The 19,709-nt window shown below is 36.0% G+C and overlaps 1 protein-coding gene across 1 annotated transcript; it reads left to right on the top strand.

Annotated features, from left to right (window-relative positions):
- The first annotated feature begins 8,726 nt into the window (after positions 1 to 8,726).
- Positions 8,727 to 17,774, top strand: LOC111414317 (uncharacterized). Its single transcript, XM_023045629.2, has 2 exons — positions 8,727 to 16,705; positions 16,794 to 17,774. Exons 1-2 carry the CDS (start codon positions 16,548 to 16,550, stop codon positions 17,710 to 17,712), a joined length of 1,077 nt encoding a protein of 358 aa, XP_022901397.1. The 5' UTR covers positions 8,727 to 16,547; the 3' UTR covers positions 17,713 to 17,774.
- The last annotated feature ends 1,935 nt before the right edge of the window (positions 17,775 to 19,709 follow it).

Here is a 19,709-nt window from a genome sequence, read left to right on the forward strand (position 1 = left end):
ATTTCTTCCCGATTTGCTTATAGGAGAAATTAGTCTGAAAACAACATCGCCTGGCGAATTACTTACTTTGAACGGCCCTTCTGGTTGCGTTCCTAGGTACACCTCCATTTTTAAATTATAAAAATTTTTAGCATCAACCAAATCAAATATTTTTATACCATATTTGTTTGGTTTGGAAGGCATGTACTGGCGGAAATTGCAATGCCCACGAAAAGCTACCAGTTGATCATCAACTGTGAGATACTCACTCGGAGTAAAAAGTTGACCACATTTATTTACTATATAATCAAAAAGTACGCGGATAGCTACTAGTTTGTCAGTTTCTTGTCTTTCAGCTCGTGTTGCTTTTTCGTCAAATCTGACACAACGCAGTATAAACAGGAATCTCTGCTTACTCATAGTTGTATAAAAAAATTCGTTCCCCATATCATCTGCCGAAAATAAGTCGTCAAAAATTCAAACCTCATAACTCCGCCAGCTATCAAAAGACCCAAAAACGCCTTTATTTCGTTTTTAGTAACTAAACGATCATCTCTTGTTCGTGAAAATTTGTCCTTTACTACGTCTATGATGTATTTGTTTGTATTTTCTACAAGCAAATCAAGAACAAATTCATCAAAAAACAAAATGAAAGATTCCGCAGGAGTTGTAACATTTTTCGCAGGCCCTTTACAACCGGGTAAATGAGTTATTATATTGTATTTTTGGGTTTTGGTTTTGGGAGGTGGTACCTTATACCATTTTGTCGTTTTGTCTTTGCCACAATAGTAATTCCCATGTGTTGGTGACGAAGCAACATCTTCTTCAGAATTATCACTTTCTTGAGTGTCAGTATCATGTTCACTATATTCAACATGGTCTTCTACCGCACTTACTTCACTTTCTGAATTTACTTTCATACAAGTGTCACTATCAGATTCACTATCCAAGATGTATTTTTCCACTTCTTTTTGAGAAAGGGGACGGTTTCTTTCCCAATTAGAACGTGCTTTTGCTCTTAATTTTGCACTCGACTAAGTCATTTTTATAAAATCAATCATTATGGTAATAAACAACTGAGAAATACGAGTAGATGTGAGGTTAGGTTTTACCCAATTGTGAGAAATTTTGCCTACGTCACTACTCGCGTGGCGACAAATGGCATCCAAGCGGCGCGCGGTCCCACTAAATTAACTCTGGTTTCAAAATTTATTATAAAGCAAAAATGTTAGCCCGATTTTATGTATCTCAAATCTATACTAAAAGAATAATTTCAAACTAGAACTTCCTAGAAAAATGTATCAAAAGAATACAAGATTTTAAGAGTCCGTTGGCGCCATATGGAGCCACGCGACTAATTAAAGGTTAATATAATTTTTTACAATGGTAGACGCTACTATCGGCGACAATTTTGACTTGGACATTATTACGAAATTTACTTTACCGCCTTTTTGGACTTCAAATCCTGCTGCGTGGTTTACGATTATTGAGTCACAATTCGTTTTGTAATGATAAGGTTTCTTCCAGCTACATCGTGTTTCAATAGGAAAATAAAAGCCTATGTTTGGCTTGAACGATGTATTTTTATTATTTATTAAATTCGGTGCAACACGTGTTTCGCCGTTGAGGCATCTACTGGTACGGCTGGCATATAAAATAAACAAAGAGTTCAGGACAATATATCACTAAAGCTACTTATTATAAAAAAGTTTGTATAATTACCGTCATCGGTCAAATGATGGACATAACGAGAGAATCGAGACAAGAGAAACACCTTCCGAATGAAGACATGAAAATTCGTTGTACAATTAAATTTATGAAAAATTGTCTTGTATCATTGATTATATGAAACTGCAAAAAAAACCGAAGTAAATATCCTAACCTCCAAGTCACTCACGCCTTGTATAACCTCAAAATTTTCTCTTAGATATAGAATTTTACATGTTAAGCCAAAAATACAATGAAATATATAACATTTTTGAAAGAACTGAGTCGAAACAATATTGATTAAATTTTGAATTTGGGTGGTTAACGTAATTGCAAAAGATATAAAATTTTAAACGAAAAATCTATCGTGAGTCACACTCTTCGTTTCGATATCTTTGAGCGGACTGAGGATGCGTAATTGAAACAAGTTGTTAGGTTAAGGAAAGTTAAACGTTAAGAAAGCGGGAAAATTTGAAATGTAGTTCTTGAAATGAACCTGACTATTTAAAATAAAAAGGATATTATAACATTTTTTGAAAAAATCTCTGGTTGTTAAAGTCGGAAATGTCGTTGAGTAGGTTTTCTTCATTATCCTTTTTATATTTGTTTATGAAATATTCCTCATAGAGATCAAGCTTTTTTGATTTATTAATATTTTTAAGGATCGAGATATTGTTATTGCTGATTGAATGTTTGTGTGTTTGTTAGTGTTTACACGTTGGACGATTGTTTCGTTTTATGTTCTTTAAGTCTAGAGTCTAAATTCCTTCCCGTTTGTCCCTCGTGTTTACAATTGCATTCCTCACATTGAATAAGATATACACCGCTCTTTTGTAATTCATCAAATCTATGTTTATTGTTGGTAATTATCTGGCTGATTTTTGTACCTGGCAAGAACGCTGGGATGATGTTAAATTTTCTAATATTTTTGTTAAGTTTGTTCAAGTTGTGGCTATAAGTTAAAGTTAAGTATTGTTTTTTGGTTTGGAAATTTGGGTAAACTAATTTTCTAATATTATTATTATGTATACTGTTAATGATATCTTGCAAAAAGGTGATGTTATAGCCGTTATTAGTTCCTATTTTTATTATATTGTTAAGTTCTGTTTGAAAGTTATTTTTATTAAGGGGGGTGTTGTATAATCTGTTGAACAAAAAATTAAATGCACCTTTTCTATGAGCAGTACAATTGTAAGAGTTCTTGGGGATGATACAATCAGTAGTTGTTGGTTTCTTGTAAATGTCGAAATTGATAAAACCATCCTTGTAATTCTTTATGAGAGTAAGATCCAAAAAATTTATACGGCTATAGTTTTCCTTTTCCATGGTGAATTCTAGATTCTCATTGATGGTGTTGAAAACGTTGAACAAAGCTTTAAACTTAGCCGGATTCCCCGTGTAAATAATAATAATGTCATCAACATACCTTCCATACAATTTAATATCTTTAGTGAAATTGGAGTATTTGTATGAGAATAATTTATTTTCTAGGTTATTAACAAAAATATCGGCGATGATACCCGAAATCGGAATATCGAAATATTTTCAAAGAGAGAATTGTAAAAGAAACGGCTTGAATTACGATGTTGAATTACAAAATTTGCGGATATGTTTATTCCAAATAAATCTAACCTTTTTTTTAACTCTTATACAGGTTTTTTTTTGTTTGGTTTAATTATTATTTATTTCCATTATTCGTATTAAAATAAAGAATTGCACTTTTTGTAATGAATAGTTTATTATGTTTTCGTTCTACCGGTTTCGACTCAACTTAGTCATCTTCAGGAACACGTCACAATTTGAATTTATTATTGAACATTTGTTCGTGATTAAAAAACAGTAAGGATATCAAGAACTTAATAATTGCGTAATTATGGATTTGATGTGATGATCGATGAATTGGCTGACAAGATGGTTGTCCGGATCGTGAATGTTATACAGGTGTTTTTTACATAACTAGGCTTTTTTCTCTTACAATTATTTAATATGGATATTAATTGTTTTTTTTTCGTCGCATTCTTAAAAAGATTGATCCATCTAAAAATTTTCTTGACCTACTTTTGCTAAAATATCGTATGTAGTTCCATTTTGCCATAAATTTAGCAAATAATACAGAAAATCCCATAATACAAGAACACAAAATCTTAGAAAAGTAAACTTTGAAAATAGTTGCTGAAATTAAACTAAATCGATCTATTTTAACATTAAATCTCTGATAGGACGTTGTACAGTTCGTTCGTAGATACCTGTATTTAAACGGTATATTTAAACTGAAATTAATAATTTAAACTTAATTATTTTCCGTTAATACATCACTAATTTGACTGAAATATTGCTTTGAGGTGGATTGTACACACACCAACGATTATCGGATTTCGGACAGTGTCAGACTTCGATATCCGATAAGTATTAGTGTGTGTACAATCGGTCTAAGTAAAACAACATTTCAAAAAACCTTTATTGTGGAAACTAACAAACAATAAATAAATAAACAATTAACTATTGATAGAGGATGAGTCACTGGACTCGTCATCAGAGGAACTTTCATTAATGTTGTGAATGTTGTGCTCACACAACAACATCTCAATAGTTTTAGCACTAAACTGATTTAGTTTATTGCGAGGTAATCGCCTGTAATTGGATATGATAGGATCCGAAGAAATTTTTAATAAGTTTAAAATGTCTTGGTTTGTATTGATTCTTGATGTTCGTCTAGAATATGACCGTCTAAATAGTTTGAAATCTTTATTTCGTGTTTCCTGGGCTTCCTCGCTCAATAATTGCCTATTTTTAATTTATTGTCCTATTGGCAATAATGAATTTGTTATTATATCCGGTCCGTGAAGCCCTTGCAGTGTTTCCGCCGTTACTACTCCCATAACCTTGCTTGTCGATTATTAATCCTAACTATTCGCTAAACATGTGTTGTATTTTCTTTTTTCTGACTTCAACTATTTTCTTTGCTTCAGGTCTTCTCGCTTGCCATTTTCGAATAGTTAATCTGTATGACAGATGTACTAGGCATTCAAAAAATCAAATCCATCCATGTAAAATGGATAGACCTAATTTTATTGATTTTAATTTTACACTTAAAACTTTTTCTATGTTGTTGAAATCTTTTGAACTCAAACCACATAAATAACACTTTTGTGTTGATGTAGTACCTGTGATTGTGTTGCAAATTTTAGCGTCCACCATGGTAAACAAAAGTTAGTGGGTAATCTTTACTTCAACGTCATTTAGAGTTACCTTTGAAGGTAATAATTTAGATATTTCAGAATCCACGCGTATTTTTTTGCATACGAATGACCTCTGTGGACTCATGTACGAATTGAAACCGTATGGGTCTACAGAATCTGGTCGAAGACGTTCGTGGATTTTGCCAAAACACAGAACTATCACCTGCTATTAGTTTAATTGGGACTAGTGAAGTCATAAAAATGCAACAAGCATCCGTTTTACCAACTTCTATTTTTTGCTTATACTCACTTTGGCTTCCTGCACTGTCATAGTCCCATTTCAAAATAAGAACAACATTCTGAAGTGATTCAGTAGTTTGTGTACTAATCACCTCTTCCTGTAATTTCACTATTCGGCGTGACGTTAAATCCAACAGTGCCTGCAATTTGACTTCAGCAGCACTAGCGGTAACTACAATATCTTCCCTCGAAGAGTAACATTCTATTTTAGCTAGCTGTACTTTTTTATAATTAGGAAACCTTTTTTTGTCCTTCGATCAAATGACAAATTTAGCTTGCACAATCAGTCCCAAAGCCTCTTCTTTAGTCATCTCTACCGTAGAAGGCTCACTGGATTTTTAATAGACTAAACGAATCTTAAAACTTCGAAAATTTATGACAAAAATTAGATTTAGATAAAAATATAAATTTGTTATTAAATGGAATGTGGAAATGCAATAAAATACGATAAATAGTATATTACAGTATAAGCCAGGAAACTATGATTTTTTATTAACGCGTGTGTCGGATTGCACATCGTGCATGTTTTAACAAATTTCCCAATATGAGGCAAACTACAATAAATAGGTATAGGAATGTTTACAGATAATTTGTAGAGAATTAAATTTCCCTTCTGATAGGTTAAAAAAATATGGGGCGTTCCATTTAAAATTTTCGACTTTCTCGCCATTGAATATGGAGAAACAGTAATTCAAGTTTTGACCACCCTGTATAAGATACTCCGATACAGCAAATAACAATCTATTTGACAGCATCTGAAGAGTAATCGTGCCAATGTAGATCTTTTTTGAATAAACGTTGGCTGAGATATGAGGTTTTAAAGAACATGTTGAAATTTACCAAAAAAAAGTTTAAAACCAAAATAACTCGAAAACGAAAAACGCTAGGTTAATAACTTTTATCAAAGTCAACCTATTTTTTACGTACAGTTAAAGTGTGTAATAAAAACTATAGCATTCCATTTAAAATAATGAAGTTATGGTCTACTTCCGGTAGACCGGAAGTGGCAGCCACCTTGAAAATATTTTAGATCGAAAGTTCCAAATGAACAACCCATGCTACCAACATTGCAAACATCTACGAATAGTGGAACCTGACAAAGTTCTAACGAACCAGTTCGTGACACACCCTGTATAAAAAATTATATAACTTGTGTTTACGCAAATTTACGCAATTTTTTTTTTCATAATAAATTAAATAAATGTATAAAGTGTATAACTGTTCAAATCCGGACATCGGGTTTAATTAGGTATTATAATAAAGTCTAACAACTTTTGACATTTTTCTTTAATATTTCACGCGATTTTGTGTGAAAGTAACTCTTTCTTTTGTTATGTAAATTAAATTATCATCATGTATTTTAAAACTACATACCTCGAGGAGTAATTTCTATTTTTAGAATTAAAAAAATATTGAATGGGGCCACTATTATACGAATGCAAAGTCGTGACATTTTATTCTTAATACTTAACTGTTCTCAAAATAAGCTCACTTTCAACTGAGTGGGTTAAGTAATAATACATCCAATTTACTAAATTAAGTTATCATGTATATTAATCATGTAAGATTAATATACATGAAGTTTTGTAGTTATGTTGTAAATTACTTGCAACATCACTACAAAATTTCAAATTTTTACTTCATTATTAATTCCGAGTTTGGATGCCAAATACCCCTTAGTGCGGCGATTGGAAGTTCATTGGATATGGTCCAAGGTATGTTGTCCTTTTTGTATTTCATGTGTTCTATACTAACTAATGTGTTCTAACTGGATTTCCAATGTCTTTTCTGTCGTAGCTCCAGGTGGAATAATTACTTCTGGCAAAAGTATTGGTTTACCATCAATTATTTCGTGTACGTTTATAAAGATTGATTCGTTTGTTTGAAAGCTACAACCGGCTGGTAATACGATTAAATAAGTTCCTTTTAAGGTTGTAAAATTAGATCTTTCGCAGATCTTTTGTTTGGAGTTTGGTAGATTGTGGGAAATCTCCAATATAGTTAGCTTCATCGATTTGTTCTATAATTGATTTCGTATTTGCACTGATGTATGGGTACAGTTACTAGGTGTCGAAGATAATAGTAACAGGTTGATAATGCCATTTTCTTGTTTATTGCCATGTATTAGATGTTCATCGGGACACTAGTATTCCGAATGAAGACAAAAATATTACGTTATATAAATTCGGTATGTTCAGTCGTTCATTGAAATATAGCATTCATTACATACTATTTCAGAATGCTCCAAACATAAAAATACGTTGCATTTTCTGCATTTGTATCGTGTCTTACGATTCTTTTTGGAATCACATATTGTACAACGACCAGTTACTATGAGTTTTGAAATATCCTGTTGAGGGCATGATGTGCCACATACTTCAGCTATTCTATTACGTAAATTTCTGGGTAAGTAGTCGGATTGAGCTCGAATTGTTAGCTGATCAGCAATAAAATCGAAGCTAAGTGTGAGTAGAAATTTCCTACGAACGACATTTTTAGTAGGATTGTTTTTTGTATAAATTATGAATGAGTTTATACCGGCAATATTCATAAGGCTGAAAAATATTACCATAGGCCATCTTCTAGTTGCCCGCGCACAGTTGTAGGCAGCACATAACTTGTCGACAGTATCGACGCCTCCCTTCGTTCTATTATAATCCATAATAATATCTGGTTTATCGGTATTGATATTAATGGCATCATCATGATGCATAGTTGAAAGGAGTAATACTGTTTTATTCTTTTTGGGGATGTATGAAGCTATCGTAGAATATCGTTCATAGCCAAACATACTTGATCCTACAGGTCTAATTTTACCTTGTAAAAATATTGGCGGAATTTGTCTCTTACTTTTACGTAGAGTTCCCACAGTCGACAATCCCATTTCAATACGTTCTTCTGCTAATTCTACACTTGTAAACCAATTATCTGTAGTTATATTACGCCCTGTATTTGAGATAGGTTCACATAAGCGTGTTACCACGCTTATAGGCCTTGTGTCCACTTCAAATACACCAGAAGGCTGTCTGCCAACATATACTTCGAGATTACTAGTGTAAAATGATATCGAATCCACTAAAGCATGAATTTGTATACCATAGGGTATACAAATTTGGGTTTTGATGGAATGTACTGTCGGAATCGACACTTTCCTCTAAATGCTTCCAATTTCTCATCGATTGTTACATATTTCGAGAGAGAGTACGGTTTTTTTATATTTGTTACAAACGTGTCAAATACAGATTTTTATGATTATTTTGAATTTATCAAGCTTTTCTCTCTCTTTTCGGGTATTTTTATCGGCAAATCGAATGTGGTTTACAAGGAAACGGAATCTACTTAGTGACATAGTGAGTCGAAATATTTCCATAGATGTTCCATCAGTTCGCCATAAATCATCAGCATTGACGTGGTTGCTTTTTCTTACAGCAGCAACATACACGAGCCCCAATATTGCTTTCATTTCAATACTATTGGTTGGATTACAATTTCTATCTCTAGTAAAATTTTCTTTGCAACTTTCTATAAATTGATTCGTTTTTTCAACTATAACATTCAAAATATCCTCACTGAAAAAACATTTCCAAATTGATGTTGGGCTTTTTAGCTGTTGAAAATTTTTCTTTACACCAGGTAATTCGCGTAATATATTTATAGCTCTGTTGCGCCTTTTAGTTGTTATAATATGCTTATTCCACTTTGTAACATTATATTTACCAATATAAAAGACCCCATCATCTTCGACTTCATGCTCATTTTCTAGTTCTTGTTCACTATCGCTATCTTCTGATCTTTCTTCTAATACATCTTCCTCTTTTGATTCTGAATCATCAGCAGCTCTAAGATTATCGCCATTTTCTTCCGTTTCTGTCATTAGTTTCAGCAAAGGTGCCTGTTCTTTTTCCTAAGCCATAACTACAAAAATCTATACGTAAACAAATATGAGACGAGACAAATATCAACTGAAACATCATACCTCAAAATTAAACTGTCTCCACATATAACTTCAATAGTTGCGCCGGTCCCTTAGACCGAAAATGAATATAATCAACGTACTACTCACCGGTGGTGCGTAACACTGATGCGATATAATGTGTATTGATCTTCCAAGAAATTACGTAAGATCGCGCCCCACCCATGTAAACCGTTTCGCTAGAATTTAGCGTTAAGGTAAAGCGTCGGTTTGTGAGACCGTACGCCACTAGAGGAAGGTTAAAAAAATTTGGCACGATTGGCCAAAACGATTTGGCTGAAGTATTGACCGTTCACTTGAGCTATTCGCTGTGGGTCATTGAATTTCTTCAGTAGCGTTGTACGGAATTCGGTGAAGGATAGCTCAAGGTCGTCGAATGCGAGTCACCAAATTTCCTCGATTGGAACACGTTTCGAAGCATTGGACAGCATTGCTGTCGACCTGAGAAAACAGGGATTCTGGCCCGATACGGTAAAACGTATGCGCCAGGGCTCTGAAAGGAGGCCGATCCCGTTAGTCCTGTGCGTCTTGAAAAAGACCGCGGACGCCAAACGGATCTTCGACCTCAAAACGGTCATGGGTTTAACCATAACGGTCGAGAGCGCCAAGAAGAAGACGGAAGTCGGTCAGTGTCATCGCTGTCAGCGTTATGGCCACTCCCAACGAATGTGCAATGGTGCACCTCGTTGCGTTAAGTGCGCTGGTGACCATCCGACGGCTTCCTGCTCCAAAGCAAAGGATGCGCCCGCCAAGTGCGTCCTTTGCGGTGGCCCTCATACCGCCAACTAAAGGTGCCCAAAACACCCAAAGGCGGCGGAAACGAGGGCGCCCGCGGCAGCCCCAAAGGTCAAACCGACCGTTCTCCCGAAAGCACCTATTCAGGCGCAAAAAGGGGACAAAAACGCTCCAGTAGTCGCTGCGAAACCTGTGGAAGCGATTAGTAGCCAGGCGAAAAAGCCGAAAGACAACGCTAACGTTGCCCCCAAAGCGAACGCTCCAGCTACCAAGGTTGTTAGGAAAGAGGTCGCGGCGCCCAAAGCTAAACGAGCCAAAGCAAAAGGCGACCGACGACCCTCCGAAGTTGTCGAGGTCTCAGAGGAGGCGTCGCAATAAGAGGCTTCGTAAAAGCGGGTCGATCGCAGTGGCACTATCACCGCAAAATCTCGCGGCTCCGTCTTTTTTCTTTACTATTACCACCGGTGATGAATAATTCGACTGGCTGGGTTCGATGATGCCTTCCTCCAGCATCCTTTCCACCTCCCGGGCAATGATTTCCTTGGTCTGTGTAGGATAGCGGTACGGGGGTGATTGGAAAGGTTTGGAGTGGAATATCAGTTTTAATTTGTGTTGTGTTGATCCTGTAGTCGTCCCGATGTTGTTGGAAAAGATGTTTCCGAATCTCTTTATTGTGTTTTCTAACTATTGTTTGTATTTTTCTGGAAATTCGCTTCTGATATTGATTCGGTCCGTGGGAATCTTGTTGGTGATAGTTTGGGAAGTTGTCCAGAAAAATGTTTGTCTTTGCTTCCTTCCAGCGTAAAGACATCTTCGCTGGAAATCCAACAGCAGTCCCTCACGAAGAAGCCAGGGTTCGCCGAGAATGATGGGGTGTGACAGTCGCGGGACCACCAGAAATTCTTCAGTAAATTCAACGTTGTCGATTGAAAATCTGACGGTTGTCGAGCCCAGGATTTCGAGATTGCTGTAGGGGTCTGCTTGTTTTGCTTAATAATTCTCTTTTAGGTAGCTACCAACGACATTCATAGCAATGAAATTGGCGGTTGCCCCTGAATCTACGAGAGCCGTGGTTTACTTGTTGTTGATGTGTACGCATAGGGTTGCTTTCAGGTGGCTGCAGGGAGTGTGTAGTTGGTTGGCTGCGATCGCTCTGTTTTTCGCTGTATTATTTTGGTTTCTTTTGGTTAATATATTTGATTTCAGCAGTAGATCTTCCAGGATTGTAGCTTCCCTCATCAGCATTTGCATTGCAGGCAGCATCGGCGATATATACATCGGAATATCTTCCACGGCGTTTCGTTTCAATCGGGCGGCTTGTCGTGACCTTAATTTAAGAAAAGCCTCCGCATGCTCTCCTTGCTGTTGTTGTTTGGCAAAGTACTGTCTATTTATTGAGGTGAGTATGCGGGCATGGTTGAAATGAGCGACGATTTCCGTTTTGAATTCATTGAACGTTAAAGGGGGGGGTTAGGGTCATCGAATTTAGTGTACCACTTAGCGGAGTTTCCCGATAAACAAGCTTCTTTGGCTCTAGAATTTCCAGTTTGATGAAGTGGTCTTCTAGGTCTGCCACAAATTTTTCATTATCGTCGAGTTGTAGTTGTTTTGCCAGTCCTATCAATGGGTTGATGATGTTTGTCAAGTCCATCTTGTTGACGACAGGTTCCGCTGTTTGCATCTCCGGGTTCATCGTAATGGTAGGTTCCTCTTCTTCGGAAGAGCTGCTTGGTGCTTCTCGGTACGTTATTGAGCGGGATTGATCCGCAATACGTAAACTTCTTCTTAGTTGTGAGGTAGAAATTTTCGGCATCAGTGCAGAGGAACGTTGGGAGCCAATTGTTGCCGGGATGAGGGGGAGAGGGAACACGTGATGGAGTCAAATTCTCAAAAACACTTAACTTGGTTTTTTATTTACAATATTTTTTTTACACAAGATTAATACAGCAACGATATTTGTAATCTAATGTCCTGTGGGTCGAACGACCTTCCTTTTAATCTCAGCTCCATGAATGCCCACCAATGGGGTGCGTCCGACTATTCGACGCGGTCTTCCCAGTGTTGGAAGGGATGGTAACCATGGCAATATTTTGAACATTTCGGTTTCGGTATCCAATTGTCCTTTTTCTTTATTAGATCCATTCCTATCAACATATCATAAGATTGGGAAAAATCAAACAAAAAAATACATGATCCTTGTTTTCTTCTTTAAATATATTGCGCCGGGTATCGGCGCTTTTATTGCCTTACTCCCTCGTTCTACACAGTGTGGCGTTTGAATTGCAAAATTTTCGATAATGGAATATTCTTGCATTTGGTCAAATATAAAAGTAAGTTATCGTTATATTGGTTCTTGGTAGATGCTGATTGACATAAAATTTAGATTTGGAATAAAGATATACTAATGTGCACTTAAACAATGAATTTTAGTTAATACTAATTGTACCTTGACCGGTTTCGCCTTTTTTTAAGGCATCTTCAGAAGGCTTCCTATTACAAAAAAATATATTGTTATAATGTTGTATTCTTAAAAAAGATTAAACTACATGTTGTCTGGTTACAATTAAAAAAACTTACGTCAAATTATCGAATATTTGAAAACTTGTTGCGTTGTTTCGTAGAAAACATATTACAATCAATAATTACACTAAATAACAAGAAATTATCACCAAATTATGACAGAATTATGCAGTACTATCGAATGATGTGTGATGGTCAGTGGTGGTGAAAACACGTTGTACATTTGTTGACATTTAAGAGGTTATGCAGGTGACAAAACTTTGAGAAATGAAATACGAGCGTGTTATTCTAGACTTCTCGCGCATGCGTATTGATTTTACTCAATAGCTCATAAAGTGTAGGTTTTAGTCTGGCAGCGAAAGACGCAACATTTTCTCCAAACTTAGGCAGGGTGTTGTTGAGTTCATATGCCATCACAACTTCTGATCTTTTATCTCCAAATTGTGCAATAAAATAGCCTTCAATTCTGGCCATGTATCGGGTTTTTTGTTTGCGTTCAACGCTTCCCGTGCTCTTTCGTCGAGCTTTCCTTTAAATATCATAAGAAGCTCTTTTGCAGTGTCCAGGTCGTTAGGGTTTCTTAAAAATCTACATATTTTGATAAGTATTCACAAGTGTCTACATAATTAACCAAGGTGTTCTTATCGCCATTGAAGACCGGTATCAGGTTCTGATGAATCTGTTTAATTTCGTTCGCCATGGTTGTATTATTTACTTCATTTTAAATTTGTTGTATCTCCGCAAGGAGGTCGTTGCAATTGAATGAGTCGATTTTGGAAAATTAAGGTGAACAGACACAAAAGAAAACGGAAAGGATGACCAAAAATAAGTGTACTCACAAGATCATACAGATGGCAACGGCTGCTTTCATTATTCCCGTATCCACACTATTAGGAATCCAAATCGAATGGGTTGTCCGTTTAGGCACTTATTGAATCGTTGTTTCGAACTAAAAAGTTCCCGTTCACTCGCGTTTCACAATTCACACGAATTCACGTTCAACGATCTATCCTCGTCGCCAATTAACTGTCCGCTTCGAAGACGCGGAATAAAAATAAAACACGTTAATTAATTGTTTATTTTAAGAAAACGTTTAAAATTATTAATAGATTCACAAACAAAACTAAACTACGTAAAATAATTAACTTAAATTTACTTTCTCAATTAGGATTGATAACGAAAGATACTCAATTCCGCAGATGAAAATGAGGAATTAAGTCGCGAGTCTTATAGTCGCGGAGTTACAAGAATTTTAGCGTAACTTCGATTACGAGTTATGGTGGGTTTAGGATGTCAAACTTAACCGTAAGCGTAGCCGCAGCCGTAGTCGTAACCTTAAGGCTGGTTTCACACTGGAACCGACTACGTAGGACTGTTGGTCGTACGTAGTCGCACGACTACGGACGAATTTTCCGGACTATGTGAATATAATGAGCGCTCTCACACTGGATCCGAGTCGGTCGTGCAAAGATGAAAGGTGCGTATATAAATTTTGTATTAATTTTTAATGATAAATTTACGTCAAGATACATGAAGGAACCTACTTATGATTATACTGATTATACAAACAATTAATTTATAAAGGATTGTTAACAAAAAAAATCTTGAATTGTTCTCGAATATCATATGCTCTTCTAGCAGCACGATTTTCACCCAAAGTACTTGCTCTATTAGTGGCTAGGTTCTGTTGAGAGCAGTTGGGTGCGGGCACGAAATTCAAAGGTATTCTCTCTCTATCAATAATAATGTTATGAAGCAAACATATGCATTTAATGATGGAATCAGCTCGTTCGGACTCAACTTCGATGGCTTTAATTAACAGTCTCCACTTGCTGGCCATTATGCCAAATGCACATTCAACGACCTGTCTAGCCAATGATAAACGCCCATTGTAAATATCTTCTTCATTTCCTGCTTTCTTCCGAGGGTAGGGGGGCATTAGGAATGTTTTTAAAGGGTAGGCCTCGTCTCCTATCATTACATGAGGTAAAAACAGTTCAGTACCAGGTAATTGCCGCTCAGACGCAACATTGAGTGAACCATTTTGTAACTTTCTTGACAAATTTGAATTCGAAAATATTCAACCGTCACTCTCTTTACCATATGCCCCCACTTCTATTGCTATAAATCTATAGTTTGGACCAACAACAGCTTGCAGAATAATAGAAAAAAATTGCTTATAATTATAGTGTAAGCTGCCTGAGTGTGAAGGTGCTTTAATACGAATATGTTTCCCATCGATGGAACCTATACAATTTGGGAACTTCCATCGCCTCCAAAATCCTTCTGTAATGCTGATGGTCTCTTCATATGATGGGAATTTCATGTGCATCCCCATTAGTTTTCGCCAAATTGCTCTGCACGTCTCATGCACAATCCCACCAACTGTATTGTTAGCGATTCGGAAAGAATATCCAATACTTTTGAAAGATGATTCTGTGGCCAAATATCTGAAACAATTTTTTTTTTAGTTGAAGAACTGAAGAAGAAATGGAGAGGTCTAAGAGACATATTCAGAAGGGAATACAAAAAAACTACCACGCATAGGTCTGGTGACTCAGGAGAAGAGTACATCCCTAAATGGCCTTATTATAAAATAATGGTTTTTCTCAAAGATACAATAACTTCAAGAGACTTGAAAGGTAGCGTTCCTGATGAATCAGAGTCCGACCTTGTGCGTGATTGTCCCACAGAAGATGATAGTGAATCCAATCACCATCAACCATCACAAGTTAGGTCACCATCACCACAAACCCAAATGCCACCAATCTCTCGACATGTTTTCAAGTCACCGCCAAAGAAGGTAGCCAAAGGGCCGAAGCACCCATCTAATTTCGACGAGAAACTCCTCCAAATCGAGGAAGTTCATCCTCACTAGGTCCAACGTACACGGTCCTACAAAACACATCTCCAACCCCTACACCATCTAATCAGCAGGGACTTCATGCATTTTTTAAAGATTTTGATCCTGTACTTGTTCATCCCCTAAACAATGAAGATGTTCACTAAATTTGTAGGTGTGGTAATAGAATGTAAGCTTAAAGTTAAGTTGTTTCTGTTAAATATATAATAAGTTTTAATGTTTTGTTGTTTATTAATGACTACTCACCTCAGCGTAACAGCCAAACGCTCTTCAGGTGATATCACTCGGCGAAAGTTGCTGTGTTTTGTCAGCTCAGGTTTAACTTTTTCCAGAATATAGTTGAACGTGTCCAAACTCATACGGAAGTAGTCGAAGAATTTGTTGGGATGATTCTTCAAATCATCCATTAAATGGTGAAACTCGCCATGCTCTTCTCTCTTCATGAATATATGGTGAACCCATTCTGTTCTTCTTGAACGTCGTCTTCTTCGCCTCAACAACAAACTACTACTTTCAAGCAGGTGAAACAACCCATTGATCTTTAAATACCCACAAATTTAAGACAAACTGGATCAAAATTCAACAGAACCACTTCCTGTGAACTAACGAACTGTGGATTTACGACTCCGACAAGTATACTCTAATGTGAGAGCTCAAGTCGTACGACCAACTTGACATTAGTCGTCCACAGTCTGTAGTCGTACGTAGTCGGTTCCAGTGGCCAATTCCCTTAGGCTGGTCTCAGCCTAAGGGAATTTATGCTTAGCGCTGACCGGTTTAGGGAACGACTTTAAGGATTTTAAAAATTTTACTTTACGTGATGTGTTGCCAACAAAAACCAGAAAAATAAGCAAATTTTATTATTTGTGGTTGGTAGAATGGTGTACTTTTAGCTTTCTACTCTGTTTACGTGTTGATAACTGTTTTGGATTTTATTTTTGTGTATTATAGTTTAGTGTTAGATTTCGCGTTTTGCATTTTATTTTTATAAGTTTTATTTAATATACAGTTTAGTGTTAATTTTGTATTAATAGGTGAGTTGTATTTTTCGTCGATTTAATAGAATGTACAGACTGTTAACAGCTTGATATTTTCAGTTATCCAGATTTTTTGTATATATTTTTGTTATGGATAAGAAAAAAAAATACTTCTTGCTACCACACCAATTTTGGCTGCATCTGCAACCGTAGCTTTTGGCAAAAGAGGCATAAGAAAGCAACGAAGGTTTTTTAGACGACCAGTAAACCAAAACCGCGATGTCGAGGGAAATTTTGCAACACTAATCAAACAAATGATTGAAAAAGAAGAAGACAACAATGAATTCTTTAAATATTCGAGAATGTCTTTTGAAGAATTCAAGGATTTATTAAAAACAGTGGGGCCTCATCTAGAAAAAACTTCAAAGCGAAAGGCTTTATCACCAGCCCTTCGATTAATTATTACATTGCAGTAAGCACAAAATAACCTTTGCAATTATTAATAATTTTTCAAATTATTTTTTACATAAGTTTTAACGTATTTAAATTATTTTCTGCAGTTATTTAGCCGAAGGTTGTTCCATGCAAGAAATGGCATGGAATTACCGGATTGGTAAAACAACAGTCCATTGTATCCTTAAGGAAACAACAGCAGTACTTTGGAAGGTTTTGCAACCATTGGTGATGCCACCACCTACAGTGGATGCATTAAAAAAAGTTGCAGATGATTTTTTGTTGAAATGGCAAGTTCCTAATTGCATAGGATCAATCGATGGGAAGCACATCCATATCCAGACACCCAAGAAATCCGGGAGCGAATTTTATAATTACAAAAATATTTTCAGCATAGTCCTGATGGCTTCAGTAGATGCTGATTATAATTTTATAGCTGTTGACATTGGAACCTCAGGACGAAATCACGACAGCACTGTGTTTCGCAACAGCGCATTAGGAAGTGCATTATTAAATGGAATTCTTCCCATTCCTGCACCAAAACCGCTCCAAGGGAGCAATATTGTGTTGCCACATTTTGTTTTGGGGGATGCTGCATTTCCATTGGCAGAAAACATTATGCGTCCTTACCCAGGACAATATTTAGGAGTGGAGAAAAACGTTTTCAACTATCGTCTGTCAAGGGGAAGGAGAACAGTTGAAAACGCCTTCGGAATATTATGCCAACGGTGGAGGAGTTTAAGAAAACCAATTCTAGCATCTACAGAAATGGTTGAACAATTTGTACAAAGTACCGTTGTTCTACATAACTATTTAAGAAGACATCGGAATGGTGGAAGTTATTGCAGTCAGGCGTATGGGGATCAAATTGGAGAAAATGGGCGAATTATTGCAGGGCAATGGCGAACGGAGGAATTTTCCTTTAGAAGGGTGGGTCGAATGGGCAGCAACAATCCCGCAAGAATGTTCATAAGAAATCGCGATTTGTTATGCAACTATTTTAATAATGAAGGAGCGGTACCATGACAATTGGAATATGTTATGCGACTAAAATAAAAGACATTCAATTTAATTTGATTATTTTTACAAGTAGGTATTGTATAAAAATAAAAAAAAATTAAAAAAAAACATTTTTATTTTGTATATACTAAATAAAATATTAACTAGTAAAGTCTAATAACGTTTTGTTTTATTTACAATAATTTTGCTAATTTATAATATAGTACCTCTGTCTGAATAAATAGTATACATTTGCAGTGCTGGCTTTAAATATTATTTTAATTAATATGGGACACCTTAATATGGTGTCGTGTTTCTATCACAATTTCAATTTTGAAAAAAAGTGATAGAAACACGACACTACGCTTTAAACTGTGTCGATGTGCTAAATATCACATTCATCGTATTTGTTCTTTAGTTGTCCTATAAAACCCACTTCTAAACCAAACCAGCACAATACAACAAAACAAAAATTTAAGGTAACATTATGGAATTACGTTTTCTTCTTCCAGCAGGCGCAATATTTCCACCCTGAGTTTTTTTGAATATTGGGGGGTTTTTCGTTAAGCAAGTTTGTTACTAGCTTTCCAAAAGTTATATTAGTTCAATCTTCTTCACGAATAATGTCGGTTATTTGTTCCATTGATTTTGAAACGGTGTCGGCAAGGTTTTCTTTTGCGTCTTTTTTCCTTTGCCTTTTTGGTGGAGGAGTCCAAAGCAGTTCGGATGCGGGTTCTGATGTTAAATGAGGTGGCGGATTTGCACAATTTTGTGAAGGTTGACATGATGGTTCATCAGGTAGTGGAAATAGTGGTTCAACTTCACAAGATATTGTTGACAAGGGAGACAATGATGACAAAGAAACTGTTGATGTGGAGGGTAAACTTTGTATACAAGAAGTGAAAGATGATGTTGTTTCCTTCACGTGAACGAAGGACCAAGTATTGCATAAGGCATATGGTTTAAAATATTTATTTATTTCTTTAATTACCCTTAAGTGTTCTAATATGGTGGAATGAAACCGTTCTATAGGACCGTTAGATTGAGGAGAGTTTACCGTAATATAATGCGTTTTTACTTTATGTGTTTTAAAGAATTCTTGGACTACCGTATTTTTTAGTTCTGTGCTATTATCCATAATTACTAAGAATGGTAAGCCGTGGTGAGACATACAAGTTACAAAAGCGTTGACAACTTCTATACCGGATTGATTATTCAAAACATAAGCTGAATCGATATGAACGATTTCAAATGGTTTACAAGGAGTGGGTGTCATTGTTAACTTTTGTTTTGGAGGGTTTCTATCATATTTCTTTGTTTGGCAAGTGTCACAAACATTGATAAGGCTAGTTACATCGTTCTTTATTGCTGGCCAATAGTATTGTCTTCTTATCCTGGTTTCTGTTTCCAAAATACCTCTGTTATTGGTCTTTCCTTCGTGATGATTTAAGATAATATTAGTCTGTTCATCTTGGTCCGTTACGTTCGTTAGAACCGTATTACATTTTACTAAATTGCAAGCACAATTTAGATGTATTTCACAGATGTTAGAAACATGTGACTCGTCTTTAAAATGAATCGCATAAGTAATCTTTGACTTAATATAATTCTTGAAAAGTCGATAACATCAAGCTCTTAATTTCTTTCCTGGTATTGGGAAGTGGCTAATTTTTAATAGCGGATATTTAAATATGTCTAAATAAGCGACGTCCTTTTTTAAAAACTCTGACTTGTCCAATTGTATTTTAAAATTAGTCTCTCTAAGTCGTTGGAAAATTTTATTTAAATTTACTACATGCTCCTGCAAGGAAGTTGAATAGATAATTATATCATCAAGATACACCAAACAAATTTCGTTTTGTAGTCCTCGTAATGTATTATCCATAACGCGTTGGAAAGTAGCCGGGGCATTTCGTAACCCGAAGGGCATTCGAACCTATTCGTAATGTTCGTTTTCGACGTTAAAAGCGGTCTTTGGTATATCTTCAGAATTCATTGCTATCTGATGGAAGCCGTTGGCCAAA

This window comes from Onthophagus taurus, chromosome 3 (assembly GCF_036711975.1).
Source record: "Onthophagus taurus isolate NC chromosome 3, IU_Otau_3.0, whole genome shotgun sequence".
Taxonomy (NCBI): Eukaryota; Metazoa; Arthropoda; class Insecta; order Coleoptera; family Scarabaeidae; genus Onthophagus; species Onthophagus taurus.

What these genes read in the sequence shown, in the direction of transcription:
- LOC111414317 (XM_023045629.2), top strand. Translation starts at nt 16,548, where the DNA reads ATGATTGAAAAAGAAGAAGACAACAATGAATTCTTTAAATATTCGAGA. An exon ending in CGATTAATTATTACATTGCA is followed by an intron (nt 16,706 to 16,793) that starts GTAAGCACAAAA and finishes TATTTTCTGCAG; the next exon opens with TTATTTAGCCGAAGGTTGTT.